This window comes from Lepidochelys kempii, chromosome 1, assembly GCF_965140285.1.
Source record: "Lepidochelys kempii isolate rLepKem1 chromosome 1, rLepKem1.hap1, whole genome shotgun sequence".
Lineage (NCBI taxonomy): Eukaryota > Metazoa > Chordata > Testudines > Cheloniidae > Lepidochelys > Lepidochelys kempii.
In genome coordinates this window covers 8,233,740-8,251,518 of record NC_136380.1, presented here as the reverse complement: position 1 = coordinate 8,251,518, position 17,779 = coordinate 8,233,740, and the positions used below count along the sequence as shown (strand labels likewise).

The window sequence follows — 17,779 nt, the reverse complement described above, 5'->3', positions numbered from 1 at the left end:
TCAGACTATGTGCTTGCGAGAGGGGAAGTATTGCCTCTTGGAGGCGCCCAGCGGGGGTGGTATATATTTGTCCCAGGTCACTGGGTGGGGGCTCGAGCCGGTTTGCATTGTGTTATTGGAATGGAACCCCTAGATATTGAACCCGGCCCTTGTTGCTGCCAACTCTGACGGGCAGAAGGGTTACACAGGTTTCCTTTGAGGAAGAGAACTGAGAGGTTATAGCAGTGGAGATATGTCTGCAGATTTTGTGTCCGTCGTTCTGGCTGGGCCTGATGTGACTTGGAGTTGGTGTGTCCTGCTCTGTAGGAAGCATGCTTGTGACAATGAGCTTGGCAGGATTGGGGGATTGTTTGCAGGCCAGAAGAGGGAGTCTGGGAAAGATTTTTTTTCAGGATATGGTCCCCTCCCCTCCCCCAAGTATACATCGCATATAATATTGTGCGGAGACATTTGGGGCTCTGTTCTGCAAACAGTTATACCTTTGTGAAGATTACTCGCATGTAGAGTCATATTGGAGCCAATGGGACTTCACATAAGAGTGACTCATTCACACACACAACTGTGAGCAGGATTGGGCCATTGGTCAGTAAAATAAGATATAATCTGTTGTGAACCTCTGGTTTTATAAACGAGAGGGTTGTTGGAGGTGAGGCACTAATTTGTATCTCCGTTAGATGCAGTGGTTGCCATACTGTGCATTACACTCTCCCTTATTGAGGAACCTTCCAGTTTTGGTGGTTCTCATTAATTACTTGTAGTCAGCTTCTTATATACTCAAATCCTATCTCCTCCTTTTGCTAGTCACCTTCAGAAAAATAATCCTTTTAGTATTACACAGTGTGTTTAATTTTCAAAGTACTTTGCAATCACCAGTCCTCCCAACATCGCCTAGGAGGGAGGGGTTCCCATTTTACAAACGGGAAAGGTGGGACACAGAGTTTGGGACTGACCCGTGGCCATACTGTGAGTCAGTGGTACAAGAGCAGGACCTAACCTTGGGAATCCCTAGTGTCTGTGCTTAAATCTTTGCCTCTTTTTGAAAATCTTACCCTATAAGTAAGTCCCCGGTTGGGCAATTGACTCTAGATTGAGAGCTTTATTGTTAAAGACTGCACATGTTACCAGGGTTGGTTGAGAATCTTTGTAGCTGCATAGATTCCCTTTTCATCCCCTTTGCTGACTTAATTCAAGTGCTGTCTCTCCGGGAGAGAGGATGACTTGTTTTTAATGGGAATAAAGTACAATCACATTTTTTAAGTCTCCGTCTCAAAATCTAAAGCCTTGTGTACACTACAAATGCTTTGTCTTTGTAGCTGTACCAATATAGCTATACCAGCAGAGCCACCTAGAATAGACGCAGTTTATGCCAACACACCGCCTCCCAGAGTGACATAAGGTCTGCTGACAGAAGGTCTCTAATGTCAGCATAGCTGGGGTCTACCCCAGGTTTTTTGCCAGCATAGCTAAGATGGACAGAGGGTGGCATTTTTTTCTTCACACCCCTTACCAGCATAGCTATGTCGACAAAACTTTGTAGTGTAGACTAGCATGTGTCTGTGTCCTATATTGTTCTCCTCCCACTGCCCTGAAGATTCTTAGCAGAATTCTGTCAGTAAATTGCCATTGTTCAGAATTGGGGTTTTCTTGGCAATGAGTCACCTCCCTCTCTCTTTTACTTCCTACGTGATAGGATGTTGCTAGGGTTTTTAAAGGGAAATTACACAAACAAGCAAAGAACTCCAAGTTACATACATTCTGAGCATTATTACCATGTTTGGTTGGTTAATAAAACACACATATTTCCTTAATATAAAGGTGCTTCCACCATATTTAGCAAGTTTTAAAGGAATATGTAATTCCTTCATCACTCTTATACCCGCCCCAACCAATGATGTTGTGTCTTTTGTTCTACTGCAGTGTGTATGGAACATTGACAGCTGGTATTATCTAGGCAGGTGGTGAGTTGAGACTATGGCTTGTTATGCGAAGCATGTTAGTTTTGCTGTTACCTTCCCCCCTTCCTACACTCCAGTTACACTGTTTGCCTATTGCCTTTGTTAGTCACCTGTTGCATCTTGTCATAAACCTCAATGGTTAACTTTTGGGGAATAGAGAGGCTGTCATCTTTTTATTTGGTTTTGTGCCTAGCATAATGGGAGCCTGATCCTGGGACTGGGGCCTCTCAGTGTGACTGTAATGCAAATAAATGAAAATAATAGACTATCATTCTTTAATCTTAGTCACTAATATTCCCACTCTGTTTCATCATTTATTTATTTTTGCTTCTTCCAGCTTATAGAAGTGCCCTGATCTGGTGTTTTAACTGAATTTTTGTGTGGAGATTTTTAAAGAGACATATCTCAATCAGTGTAAAATGTATAGCATTTTTCTAAGACATATGCCATGTAACCTCTAGGGACAGATTCCAGCCTTTGAAAAGGAGCCATGTCTCAGCAAGAATTTGCAGGTACGTTATTCTGCCCCATGTTACACATTTGCAAATAACAAACTTAATGCTTGTGCTATCTAAGTAGGAGGAACCTATGCCGTTTTTACCAGGAATAGTACTCCTGTAAATCTATCAATAAATACAGCATTCTTAATTCTATAGAATGGAGTTTCCTGCTAGCTCCTGGCTTGGAGTCTCGTTCCCATAGGCTGGATGTGTGGCCTCCATGATGCATGGCCCTGTTAGACAGAGTATTACTCCATTTTTGTTTTTCCCTTCCAAGGGCTTTGTCTTTTTTATGCTTTCAGACAAAATAAAACCTCCTAGATGGGCTAAACAACTCTTTTAAAGGTGATTTGTCCAAGGGCAGCAGAGATCTCAAGAACACACAGCTGACCTGAATGAGGACAGTCTTCCCTGTTTAGTTTATTTGTGAGCAATGGTTGATTCCCTGCTTCACTTTGCGGAGCGCATGCATATAGTGAGCTACATACCATCCCCCAAAGGGTGATATGGGAACAGAGTTGTCCAGCCTGCTGTTGCCAGGTTTTCTGCTCTTTGGTGGTGGCAATGTGGAAATGGAGGCAAGAGGCCAGCTCTTCTTTTAAGCCTCAGTTAGTCAGTGACTAAGGATATTGAATTATGGTCTGGAAGTCCTAACCTTTCACTTGTGTTGACTAGGTTTTTATTTATCAACTTGTAAGAACCCAGCGTAGCTAGTGAATTCAGTTTTCCTCTAAGATCTAATAAGTTAAAATCTTATAACAGAAGCAAACTCTTTTAATTAACTAGTTCTTATTTTGTTTGGGAATTCATGGAGCTTTATGCTTGTAAAAGTTACACAACCATCATTTGTTGCAACACTTGTGAATACATGCCAAAGGTACCACCAAAACTGCTTTTCAGGAAGAACTAAGAAACTGATGAGTAGAAAAGTGAAATAACTTTCAAGTAACTTGCACAAGCTAGCAGTCTCTTAATGACCTCTGTTTCTCAAAAGATTAAGAGCATTAGGAATTCCACAGATGAATATTCCTCAACAATTCCAGTTGTGGTTTAATGTATTGGCCTTTTACAGAAAGCTTGAAAGCTCAAATAGTAAAAAGATCCAAATATTAGTAATACTAGCAGCTACAAAGGATTGAAAAAAACCTATTTCTGCTCTTTTTGGCCAGTTTGTTACATTTCAGCTTAGAGCCTGGATGTTGGTGAAACACTTTCAAATACCAGGAAAGCTTGAAGGAAAAAATGGAACCTCTCGACGAAAGGAAATATATACTGAAGAAAAAGCTTGAATGTACTGGGTAACTGACAGTATCACCACAAAGACAGGTTTCAGAGTAGCAGCCGTGTTAGTCTGCATTTGCAAAAAGAAAAGGAGTACCTTAGAGACTAACAAATTTATTTGAGCATAAGCTTTCATAAGCTACCAATGAGCTGTAGCTCACGAAAGCTTATGCTCAAATAAGTTTGTTAGTCTCTACGGTGCCACAAGTCCTCCTTTTCTTATCACCACAAACACTTTCTTAATCAAAGAGCTATAATCTGAATTGAAATAACACAGATCCAGATTCTTGCTGGCAGTAGAGTTACATACAGTGTGTAACAGCTTTTCATCTTGGAAGGTATGGGACTGCAATGCATGACTATTTTGAAAAAGCCAGGGAATGTGTATGAATAGCTGTGTGTGACTGCACTGCTGCAGGCCCCCTCTCTCTGTCCTGATTATAGAAGAATATCAAATGCAGTCCACAACATTAGCTCTTCCTTTTTGCAGCTGTTTGATCTCAGCCATATAACATACACATATAACAATAAAAACAGTTTTTGTAAGCCTGCCATTCCCTGCAACTCCTTTTCCTATGTCTGCATAGTGAATAAAGGCAAGAAAGCATTGAACTTCTTTCTCCCTTCAGCATCAAATCGGAACAAATGCAGGGCCTCCAGAGTTTGCTGACAATCTCATGAAGCAGTCTTAGTAATGAAGATCATTACCTATGGAACAAGGGCCATAATGGCTTTAAAGCCATTTTGGGTTTAACTAGGTCTAGGCTTAACTCCCATTGATTTACATTTCTCTGCTCCAAAGTGAAGTAACTGGGTCAGAGTTCTGACTGGCTACATTGCGAGGAAAAGCTCATCCAGAACTATTCAAAAGAAGTCCAGTAATCCTCTCTGGCAGTAGTGCCAGCTGCCCTGGATGTCTGCTCCATGCCACTTCCTGCTTCTCCCTGCAACAGCATCAGTACGTGGCAGCATAACCCCCCAAATTTCCTTTTGAAGGAGAAGAACAAATCAGGTGGGTGAGGGATAAATATATAGGACTGGAAAAGAGAAGCAAAAACACATGAGCTTAATCAGCTCATGAGCTGTGAGAAGGGGATAATACAAATGTGTGTGTTTGTGTATAAGCTGATCCTTTTGTACATCTCTTCTTCACACCTATGCCCGATTTACACCTAAAAATTAATTATTGCTCTGTGTATAAAGAAGGTGGCTCATGTAGTATATGAACATGCATGGTAGATACTGTGGGGGCTTCAGAGCTGTATGAATCCCAGTGGTGGTGCATAGCCACCGAGCAGTAGGGTTAGGAGCAGCAGGAGCTCTACTTGTGCATATAGCATAGGATGCTTAGAAGCTCTGTGTGGTCTCCAGATCTGGTGATTCTCCTCTCTGTGGAACTTACGAACGCTGCAGGAGCAGAGCCACTAGCTTCAGGCATCAGAGTGAGCTTCTGATCTCTGCATCCTATATGTCTAAGTGTTGTTGATTTGTTGTATAAGCAGCCCCCTTAAAAATTGTGCCCTTTTTGGTGTAGGTCTGGAAATGGTGGGCTTTACTACTGGCTGAGGGCAATAAATATTAAAATATTACTGAAGGGTAGAAATAGCTCCTGCAACTAAGGTGTGTGTATATAAAGTATTTGTAGCCCAGGACTGACAACTGAAGGAAGCTTTTTTTAAATCCGAGAACAGCTTTTTACAAATACAGCTCTTGCCTCTGGCTGTATTATTTTTTTTAATTATCCTTTAGTTTTTTTTAATGCATTGAACTTTTTATACATGTTGCTGTAATATAATCTTGGGGATCTTGGACCAGTATAACTTTAATTCTCGGTTATATTGTATTTATTGCACCATAGGCTATTTTTGGCTTGGGCTATATGCCATTTCAATTATTCTGGTTTTGGCTGAATACCAAAATTAGACATGTAATGCACCCAGTATTTTGATACCATAGTGAAAGGTGCTGTGCAGCTGTGTCTCTGTAGCACTTAGTGAAGACGCTACCTATACTGATGGGAGAGCTTCTCTATAATAAAATGAAACTATAATGATGAACAATATTGTCAGACATATAGATGAACATAATTTGTTGAGGACGAGTCAACATGGTTTTAGTAAAAAGAAATCATGCCTCACTAATCTACTAGAATTCTTTGAGGGGGTCAACAAGCATGTGGACAAAGTGGATCCAGTGGATATAGTGTGTTTAGATTTTCAGAAAGCCTTTGACAAGGTCCCTCACCAAAGGCTCTAACCCAAAGTAAGCTGCCATGTGATAAGAGGGAAGGTGCTCTAATGGAGTGGTGACTGGTTAAAAGATAGGAAACAAAGGGTACGTATAAATGGTCAGTTTCCAGAATGGAGAGACATAAATAGTGGCGTCCCCCAGAGGTATGTTTTGGGACCAGTCCTATTCAACATATTCATAAATGATCTGGAAAAAGGGGTAAACAGTGCGGTGACAAAATTTGCAGATGATACAAAATTACTAAAGATAGTTAAGTCCCAGGCAGACTGTGAGGAGCTACAAAAGGATCTCTCAAAACTGGGAGACTGGGCAACAAAATGGCAGATTAAATTTCATGTTGATAAATGCAAAGTAATGCACATGGGAAAGCAGTTTTCAGAGTAACAGCCGTGTTAGTCTGTATTCGCAAAAAGAAAAGGAGTACTTGTGGCACCTTAGAGACTAACCAATTTATTTGAGCATGAGCTTTCGTGAGCTACAGCTCACTTCATCGGATGCATGCCGTGGAAACTGCAGCAGACTTTATTTATACACAGAGAATATGAAAAAATACCTCCTCCCACCCCACTGTCCTGCTGGTAATAGCTTATCTAAAGTGATCATAATCCCAACTATAAATATAAAATGATGGGGGTCTAAATTAGCTGTTACCACTCAAGAAAGAGATCTTGGAGTCATTGTGGATACTTCTCTGAAAATATCCAGTCAATGTGCAGCGGCAGTCAAAAAAGCAAACAGAATGCTGGGAGTAATTAAGAAAGGGATCGATAATAGGACAGAAAATATCATGTTGCCTCTATATAAATCCATGGTACGCCCACATCTTGAATACTGTGTACAGATGTGGTTGCCGCATCTCAAAAAAGATATATTGGACTTGGAAAAGGTGCACAAAAGGGCAACAAAAATGATTAGGGGTATGGAACGGTTTCCGTATGAGGAGGGATTCATAAGACTGGGACTTTTCAGCTTGGAAAAGAGACGGCTAAAGGGAGATGTGATTGAAGTCTATAAAATCATGACTGCTGTAGAGAAAGTAGATGAAGAAGTGTTGTTTACTCCTTCTCATAACACAAGAACCAGGGGCCACCAAATAAAATGAGTAGGCAGCAGGTTTAAAACAAAAGGAAGTATTTTTTCACACAACGCACAGTCAGTCTGCAGAACTCTTTGCAAGAGGATGTTGTGAAGGCCAAGACAATAAACAGGTTCAAAAAATAACTAGATAAGTTCATAGAGGATAGGTCCATCAATGGCTATTAGCCAGGGTGGGCTGGAATGGTGTCCAAAGGCTCTGTTTGCCAGAAGCTGGGAATGAACAACAGGGGATGGCTCACTTGATGATTACCTGTTCTGTTCCTTCCCTCCGGGGCACCTGGCACTGGCCACTGTTGGAAGACAGGATACTGGGCTAGATGGACCTTTGGTCTGACCCAGTAGGGCCATTCTTATGTTCTTCTTATGTACTCCATCTCCCCAAGAGGCCGTAGCTGTTCAACAGGAGAAGCACTGGGGGTTAGGTCAGTATAACTACGTCGCTTATGGGTGTAGTGATGTAGTTATACTGCCATAATTTTGTAGTGTAGACCAAGTCTGAGGCCTGGTCTACGCTACAGAGTTAGGTTGACGCAAGGCAGTTTACATCGCCCTAACTGTGGAAGTGTCGATGCTAACATTTTGTTCTTTCTGACATAACTGCTCTTCCGACTTAATAACTCCACCTCCTCGAGAGGCATGGAGTTTAGGTTGACATAGTTAGGTCAATGCAGTGTCAGTGTAGACACTGTGTTGCTGACGTTAACTGTTACTGGCTTTCAGAAGCTATCCCACAGTGCCTCACGCTGACAGAACTCCTGGTAAGGATGCGCACCGCCGATACAAGTGTAGCATGGACACGTAAAAGCAACTTAATTGCCGCGGTGGCCGTATACTTATGTATCTTAGGTCGACATAATTTTGTAGTGTAGACATGCCCTTAGAGAGAGAGAGGGAGGTATATTCTCTGTGCTCCTCTTCCAGCATGACAAAAGCTATAAATGGTTTCAAATTACTACCAAACTACAGTCCTTTAGTTACTGTGCAAACTTGCAGTGCCCATGCTGACACCATTTAAATTGGATTTGTGCACTCTGAGCCCTTGTTCCCACCAAATTCTTTTTACAATCCACATCTTTCATAAATGTACCAAGAGCTGAGGTCTGAAAATGATTATAATTGGCTGAACACTGTTACAATATCTGCATAGTTCAGTGCAGATTAGGAGACAGAAACCCACTCACTTAGAAGGTTGCCTTGGGCTCTCCGTAGGCAAGAATGACTCACCAACCTCCGTTATGTGGTTTCCTGGCATTTAGCATTTTTCTCTTACCTTTTTAAAATAATGATTAGTTTTGCATGGGTAATGCACAGCAGTGTGGCATTTAATCCAGTATAATGTGGGCTGTGGCTGATTGAAGCAGTTGATTTTATGTCTGTTATAGGTTTTGAACCTGCCGTTGTCTTTTTCCCCCTCCCTCCAGCCTCAGTTTTCTCTTTCTGAGTAGTTATAGATCATAGAATTAGAGGGCTGGAAGGTACCTTGAGTGGTCATCAATTCCAGCCCCGTGTGCTGAGGCAAGTAAAGTAAAACCATTTCTGATGGTTGGAGATCCCCTGGCAGCATTTACAGGAATAGGGGTGTTGACCCTCGTGTCCTGGCCAGAATCCAACTACAAAAATTGCAGCCTTCTTCCTTGAATTCCTGCTGGTTATAGTTAAGGCTGGGAGTTTGTCATGGAAATCACGGATTCCGTGACTGCAGTGGCTGGTGCAGCTGGCCTGAGGGCTGCCTGAGCAGCCCCTGGGGAAGTCTCGGGCTACCACCTCTCTCCACCCAGCAGCAGCAGGAGTTTGGGTGTGGGCTCGGGTGGGGGTTGGGGCATGGGAGGGGTATCATTAAACAGTTACAATCCATACTTGATGGGGACTGTGATGGGTTCCCACTGGGGTGCCACCTGGATCTGGGGTAACACTGAACCATCTGATCCATGAGCCTGAGCTTCCTCTCTCAATGTGCTGCTGTGACAAGCTGCAGACCCACTCCTGGTCCTACACTTCCACCACCATTCGCAGAGGTAGGGGGACACCCAGCTACAGTTACATGCAGGATCTCTGAGCAGCCACTGCATGAACCAACAGTAGAAAGGCTACAGGCAAGATAACTCTCACCTCCTCAGGCATGCACCTCCTCTGGAGCGTAAACCCAAAATTATACCGAACTGTACAGCGTAAGCTGATAGAGTTCATCCCTTCCTCAATGCGAAGAGGAAATACAATGAGCCTGCGTTAAACCAGATTGAGATATTTTCCTTGGACAGTTCACTTAAAGGCACACTGGGTTTAATTTAAAACATAAACCACGTTTATTAACTACAGAAGATAGATTTTAAGTGATTATAAGTGTTAGCTTACGTTTTTGTTTATTTACCAGGTAATCAGCTTTGATGTGTTTGCTAAGTTTAATGCACTAGATAGATTGGATATGAATGAGCAGTTTCTCACTAAGAGATAGTACAAGCAGGCTTGCAGATTCTTAAGGGACAAGCTGCACTTGCTTTACAGCTTGGAATCCCCAGGTTTTCATACACAGGCTACAAATCCCTTTAGCCTGGGTCCAGCACTTCCTCCCCTTCCGTCTTTGTTCCTCAGGTGTTTTTTCAGGAGTCCTCTTGTGGGGGGAGTGAAGAACAACAGATGATGTCACTCCCTGCCTTATATAGCTTTAGTATAGGGCGGGAACCCTTTTGTCCCAAACTCAGTTTGTGGAAAAACACTGACATCCCAAGATGGAGTCCAGAGTCATGTGGCCTGGTTACATGCCCTTGCATACCTTGCTGAGTTATAGCAGCCATTAGTTACAGGCTGTCTAGAATATTTACAGGAAGGATAAGTTCTTCCAGGGTCCATTGTCTTTGCTGATGGGCCATTAGCACTATCTGGCTTCTTCATTGTTGTACCAGAAAGGCTAGTTGTGGGTGTTACCCAAAGTAAGCATGATTGAGATACATATACATAGTTAATATTCCTAACTTCAGATACATACTGGAAAAGTTATGATTTGCTGAATATGATTATCCTATAACACCCTACATGACCCATCTTGCATATAATGCATCATAACTATGCTATAATCATACCATAATAATATCACTATGAAAAATGTGGGTGCAGTGTCACAGGGACCACATCCTGAAGGAAATCCTTCCCAACCCCCTCTTCTGGCCTTCAAGATAACTCCCCAGCCCTGCCAAGCTCATCAATGGAAGCAGGCTTCCTACAGACCAGGACTGAGTGCTGCTAGACTCAAGTATTTAATACATACATTACAATATTATACTGAAGTAACCATGTTATTGCATCCAAGACCCACAGTCAATCCCATTTCCAGTTATGCCACTGTACCTTATTGTGTGTGTCAGGCATATTTTTTGGTAATGTGTTGAAGAGAAGGCCAACTGAATAATCTTTCTAGGCCCTATTTGTATGGGCTTAAGCTCTTGGTCAATGGTAAGAGAGCAAGTGTGGGAGCAGAGCAGCTCCAGAGTTGGTGCTGTATTCTCAGGAGGAGAGAAGAGAGTCATGAGTGAGTCAGTGGGGCCAGGGGAATGGGATGATCGGGAGAGATTGGGGGAGAATAACAGAGAGGGATGAGGACAAGATGGAGAGTATATGTGAATGAGGGGACGAAGGGGCTGTGTTGAAATGTTAAATTAAAAGTAACAGTCACCAGAGTGAAATGCCTGCAACTAGCATGGAAACTTTTAAAAAACATCATAATAGAGGCTCAAACTATATGTATATCCCAATTAAAAAAAAATCACCATGGTGACCAATCAACTGCCACTATGGCTAAACAACAGAGTAAAAGAGGCAGTCAGAGACAAAAAGACATCTTTTAAAAACAGAAAGTCAAATCCTACATAAACGCTGGCAAGTAAAGTGTTCAAATACAATTAGTTTTTGTCTGTTGCTCTTCAAATTCTTTTATGGCCCACCTAACAACAGTTGGGGCCCACTGGATGATTGAGGTGCTAAAGGAGCACTCAAAGAAGATAAGGCTCTTATGGAGATGCTAATTAATTCTTTGTATCTGTCTTCATGGCGGAGGATGTGAGGGTGACTTCCACTCCTGAATCATTCTGTTTAGATGACAAATCTGAGAAACTGTCCTAGATTGAGATCTTGATAGGGGAGGTTTTGGAACAAATTGGTAAATTAAACAATAAGAAGTCACCAGGACCAGAGTGTATTCAGCTAAGAGTACTGAACAAACTCAGATATGAAATTGCAAAACTGCTAACTGTGGTATAACCTTGCATAATGACAGGTTTCAGAGTAGCAGCCGTGTTAGTCTGTATTCGCAAAAAGAAAAGGAGTACTTGTGGCACCTTAGAGACGAACAAATTTATTTGAGCATAAGCTTTCGTGAGCTACAGTGGAAAATACAGTGGGGAGATTTATATACATAGAGAACATGAAACAATGGGTGTTACCATACACACTGTAACCAGAGTGATCACTTAAGGTGAGCTATTACCAGCAGGAGAGCCGGGGTGGGGGCGGGCATTGCTGGCACATGATGACATATCGCATTGGTAGATGTACAGGTGAACGAGCCTCTGATAGTGTGGCTGATGTGATTAGGCCCTATGATGGTGTCCCCTGAATAGATATGTGGACACAGTTGGCAACAGGCTTTGTTGCAAGGATAGGTTTCTGGGTTAGTGGTTCTGTTGTGTGGTATGTGGTTGCTAGTGAGTATTTGCTTCAGGTTGGGGGGCTCTCTGAAAGCAAGGACTGGCCTGTCTCCCAAGATCTGTGAGAGTGATGGGTCGTCCTTCAGGATAGGTTGTGGATCCCGTTGCCAACTGTGTCCACATATCTATTCAGGGGACACCATCATAGGGCCTAATCACGTCAGCCACACCATCAGAGGCTCGTTCACCTGCACATCTACCAATGTGATATATGCCATCATGTGCTAGCAATGCCCCTCTGCCATATAAATTGGTCAAACTGGACAGTCTCTACGTAAAAGAATAAATGGACACAAATCAGACGTCAAGAATTATAACGTTCAAAAACCAGTTGGAGAACACTTCAATCTCTCTGGTCACTCGATTACAGACCTAAAAGTGGCAATACTTCAACAAAAAAACTTCAAAAACAGGCTCCAAAGAGAGACTGCTGAATTGGAGTTAATTTGCAAATTCAATATAATTAACTTAGGCTTGAATAGAGACTGGGAGTGGATGGGTCATTACACAAAGTAAAACTATTTTCCTGTGTTTACTCCCCCCTCCCCCCCACCGTTCCTCAGATGTTCTTGTCAACTGCTAGAAATGGCCCACCTTGACTATCACTACAAAAGGTCTCCCCCTCTCCCCCCCCCCCGCCCTGGCTCTCCTGCTGGTAATAGCTCACCTTAAGTGATCACTCTGGTTACAGTGTGTATGGTCAAACCTATTGTTTCATGTTCTCTACGTATATAAATCTCCCCACTGTATTTTCCACTGAATGCATCCGATGAAGTGAGCTGTAGCTCACGAAAGCTTATGCTCAAATAAATTTGTTCGTCTCTAAGGTGCCACAAGTACTCCTTTTCTTTTTGTGGTATAACCTATGGCTTAAATCAACTTCTATACCAGTTGTCTGGAGGGTAACTAATGTAATGCTGATTTTTAAAAAAGGCTCCAGAGGTGATCCTGGCAATTACAGGCCAGTAAGCCCAGCTTCAGTACCAGGCATGTTGGTTGAAACTGTAGTAAAGAACGGAATTGTCAGACACATAGTTGAACACGGTATGTTGGAGAAGAATAAGCATGTCCTTTATAGAAGGAAATCGTGCCTCACCAATCTTATTTTTTTAGGGGATCAGCAAACGTATGGATAAGGATCATCCCGTGGATATAGCGTACTTAGACTTTCAGAAAGCCTTGATGAGGTCCTACGCCAAAGGCTCTTAAGGAAAGTAAGGAGTCATGGGATAAGAAGGAAGGTTGTCTCATGGACTGGTAACTGTTTAAAAGATAGGAAACAAAGGGTAGGAATAAATGGTCAGTTTTCAGAATAGAGAGAGGTAAATAGTAGGGTCCCCTAGGATCTGTACTGGGACCAGTCCCATTCAACATATTCATAAATGATCTGGAAAAAGGGGTAAACAGTGAGGTGGCAAGTTTACAAATAATACAAAATTACTCAAGATATTTCCAAAGCTCACTGCAAAGAGTTACAAAGGGATCTTTCAAAACTGAGTGACTGGGCAAGAAAACAGCAGATGAAATTCAGTGCTGACAAATGCAAAGTAATGCATATTGGGAAACATAATCCCAACTGTAGATAAAAAATGATGAGGTCTAAATTAGCTGTTACCACTCAGGAAAGAGGTCGTGGAGTCATCGGGGATAGTTCTCTGAAAACATCCACTCAATTTGCAGCATCAGTCAAAAAAGCAAACAGAATGTTAGGAATCATGAGAAAAAGGATAGCTAATAAGACAGAAAATATCATAAAGGCATTATATAAGTCCATGGTACAACCACCCTTTGAATACTGCGTGCGGTTCTGGTCGCCCCGTCTCAAAAAGCTATATTAGAATTGGAAAAGATACAGAAAAGATAACAAAAATTATTAGAAATATGGAGAAGCTTCCATATGAGGACAAGTTAAAAAGACTGGGACTGTTCAGGCTGGAAAACTGAGGAGGTATATGACAGAGGTCTGTAAAAATCACGAGTGGTGTGGAGAAAGTGAATAAGGAAGTGTTATTTACCCCTTCACATAACACAAGAAGCAGAGGTCACCCAATGAAATTAATAGGCAGCACATTTAAAACAAACAAAAGAAAGTTCATCTTCACACAGTGTGCAGTCAACCTGTGGAACTCATTGTCAGGGGGTGTTGTGAAGGTGAAAACCATAACTGTGTTCAAAAAATAATTAAATAAGTCCATGCAGGATAGGTCCATCAGTGACTGTTAGCCAGGATGGTCAGAGACATAACCCTGTGCTCAGGGTGTCCCTAAACCTCTGACTACCAGAAGCTGGGACTAGACGACAGGGGATGTCTCACTCGATAAATTGCCCTGTTCTTTTCGCTTATGTTCTTAAATATGCACTCAGTCAAACTTTGATTCTGCATGCAGACTTACTACATTGCTGCTAGTTCGCTTGCATAACCTTGCTGATTGGCTGAAATCTGCTGTCACTCATAGCTGTGGAGGGGTAATTGAATAAAGGGAAAAAGTATGAAACTAATTTTTCACCTTTTATATAAGCCCTTTCTCCTCTCGAGAGATGGATAAGAATCCCTTCACTGGAGAAACTCTCAGAAGTCATATAATCTAAACAGGTTTCTGAGGGCATTTCCATAGGAAGTAAATTCTTAGGCAAATTGCTCTCACTATATGCCTCAGCGTACCCTATTTGTGAGAGGAGATGTTTAATTACTTACTTCCAGAGATGACTGTGAGAATTGCCTGTTTAAAGCACTTTGAAATTTGTCAAGGGAAGGAATATTGTATAATAAGAAAGTCGGTAGTAAGGAACCTCACAAAGGAATGATGAGGAGTGGTCATTGAATAACGATATCTGAGAAATTGCTCTTGAAAAGCTGAAGGGAATCCCATAAACATATGTATGCTTGATAAAATATTTTATATACAACATTTAAACTGCATGTACACTTATTATATGAATGCACATACTCAAATACAGAATTTTAACTGCAAATGATCACTTCTAACCATATGAACCATCTGCCAGAATTACCCTAGCTGTAGGGAAAATAAAAATGTTTAGTTTATTGCATTTAACTACTGTCCCGTGCTTCAATATAAAAATTTAACCCCCTTTGTAGAACAGCATAAGTGGGAATAATTTAGTGCAGAAACAGATCATAGAAACATAGAATATCAGGGTTGGAAGGGACCTCAGGAGGTCATCTAGTCCAACCCCCTGCTCAAAGCAGGACCAATCCCCAATTAAATCATCCCAGCCAGGGCTTTGTCAAGCCTGACCTTAAAAACTTCTAAGGAAGGAGATTCCACCACCTCCCTAGGTAACCCATTCCAGTGTTTCACCACCCTCCTAGTGAAAAAGTTTTTCCTAGTATCCAACCTGTGCAGAAAATGTAAAGTAGGAGACGACCTCTTGAATCTCAGTTGTACTGTTGTAATGTCAGGTAGTACACAACCCCGTGGTGTGGCTGTGTGCTTTGAAGCAGATGCACTGACTGTGCTTTACCAAGCCCATGATCTGTATTTTCATGGATGTTTAAAGAAGAAAGTACATGAGAGAGAGAGTATGAATGAATGTATTGTCATTCCTAAAAATCTTGTGCACTGTAGTTTGCCCTCTGAGACTTCACACCTTAAATTTTAATTGCAAATATATAACCAGTCATGCTGAAAATACTTTAGGAATGGAATTTGATTCCGTGATACTGAGAGGTGGTGGATGATTTGGGATGGAGGCCCTAAAGGAAAATTCCATATCTGATGACAATACATTGTCTTCGTAGACTTGTATTGAAGTGAGCTCACAGCAACAAAAGTTGCCAGGCAACTTAAATGAAAGTTTGAGCCAGAGGAGCGCAGCAGATGTGAGAAGGGTCTGCAAAAAATCTGACTGATACCCTGAAAAATGGTGGCAGGTCTAGAAAAGATGACCTTGCCATGTATGTGATGTAAAGTAGCAGCCTTTTTGGAAAACACATTCACTGTGATAGTTCCCCATACTGTTAAGGTGGTTTGTCTGAGTTTATTAGGAAAAATGGAAAGTTTTTCTGTTTTTGGTTCAAAATCTTTTTTTCTCTATGGTTCTGAAGCTATAGTCTCTGGACCACTCGTGGCCTGAAGAACTGTTACAGGGGGTCCATAGAAGGACACACTTTGGGAACCACCAGTAGAGGATTGGTAGGGGAGGGGTGAGAGAATCTGTCTCTTAAAAAAAAAAAAAAAAAAATGACGCACAGGATGAGAAGTTGGAGTCACTGTGTCCTGTGTGCGTGAATGGACATGCCCAGGCACTCACAGTTCATAGAATCACTCATAAATATGAGACTGCTGGCTTTGATTTTTAGGCACATTGCACTATTGACTGTAAACAAAGGCCCACCTTAATACATACATGACTATGAGTGAACTTAGCAAACTAAGGAAGTTGGTGAGCCAAACATACATTCCTCTTCCTGGCCGCGTTCTATGAATAGTAAGATTTGTAGAGGGGAGAGAAAATATCTCACAAATCTAAAAATGATTATCCTGCTTTATTAGCAAGACAAGGTGGGTGAGGTAATAATCTTTTATTAGACCAACTTGTGTTAGTGAGGGAGATGAGCTTTCTATCTTACACAGAGGTCTTCTTTAGGTCTGGGAAATGTACTGTTAAGGTATATCTACACTGAAATTAAAAATACCTGGCTGGCCCATGCCAACTGACACAGGCTCATGGGGCTTGGGCTAAAGGGCTGTTTAATTGTGGTGTAGACATTTGGTCTTTGTGCCGGAGCCCTAGCTCTAGGACCCTGTGAGATGGAGCGGTCCCAGAGCATGGGCTGCAGCCAGAGCCCAAACATTTGCATTGCAATTAAACAGCCCCTTAGCCAAAGCCCCACGAGCCCGAGTCAGCTTGGACTAGCTGCGGGTGTCTAACTGCATTGTAGACATACCCAGAATGTCCCGTCTGAGTGCACTTCCGAGACCTGAAGCTCGTCTCTCTCACCAACAGAAGTCAGTCCAATAAAAGATATGACCTCACCCGCCTTCTGTCTCTGATATCCTGTGACTAACAAAGCTACAATAACATCTGCAGATCCTGCTTTATCATATTCTTGTGTGCATGCACACACACTCCCTTCTGCCTAATTGGTCACAGCCCATTGGCTGAGCCAGTATAGAGCTGTTCAGTCAAGCACAGAAGGAAAGAATTTTTCCTGTCAGCATGCTGTACAAGAATTAGAACAAAGTGTCACTCACTAATGACTTAATGACTCCCCCTGAAAACTTTTGGCCGCTCTGTGCTTATTCCTATATTTGGCAAGCTATTCACTGACCTTAGTAGTTATTTTCTTATTCCCCTGCAGAAAGACAGTGTGCCTGTATGTGGCTGCTTCTGGATAATGACATCTTCACTGATAATGTGTGTGGTAGAGACTTCATCACCTGAGCAGCATGATTGTTCAAACCTTTGATGGGCTGAGCTAGGTTAGGATTAGATTGGGATGGATTCTGTCTTGTACTGTCTGAAAAAATACACATTACTCAGTGGTCAATCAGGAATGAAGACCAAATTCAAGTTTTACGAATGGAAGAGGATTGATCTTGCCCTCATGTAGTCCCGGACTTAGTGGACTCTTGAGAGAATCAAGCTGTCTTTCCCACACAATGGTGTAAATCAGGAATAATTCCATAAAGTCAAGTGTCAGAGTAACAGCCGTGTTAGTCTGTATTTGCAAAAAGAAAAGGAGTACTTGTGGCACCTTAGAGACTAACCAATTTGTTTGAGCATAAGCTTTCGTGAGCTACAGCTCACTTCATCGGATGCATACTGTGGAAAGTGTAGAAGATCTTTTTATACACACAAAGCATGAAAAAATACTCCCCCCACCCCACTCTCCTGTTGGTAATAGCTTATCTAAAGTGATCACTCTCCTTACAATGTGTATGATAATCAAGTTGGGCCATTTCCAGCACAAATTCAGGTTTTCTCCCCCCCCACCCACCACACAAACCCACTCTGCTGTTGGTAATAGCTT

General features: G+C 42.0%; 1 protein-coding gene across 6 annotated transcripts in view; it reads left to right on the top strand.

The window, feature by feature from the left end:
- Positions 1-17,779, top strand: part of STIM1 (stromal interaction molecule 1) — a 200,768-nt gene that overhangs the window by 57,397 nt on the left and 125,592 nt on the right. The window contains exon 2 of one of the 6 annotated variants that reach the window (XM_073333075.1): positions 2,417-2,467. The exons of the other annotated variants lie outside the window; for them this stretch is intronic. Within the exon in view, the coding sequence (XP_073189176.1) occupies positions 2,446-2,467 (22 nt within the window). The 5' untranslated portion in view covers positions 2,417-2,445. The remainder of the gene's footprint in view (positions 1-2,416; positions 2,468-17,779) is intronic. 6 annotated transcript variants of the gene reach the window in all.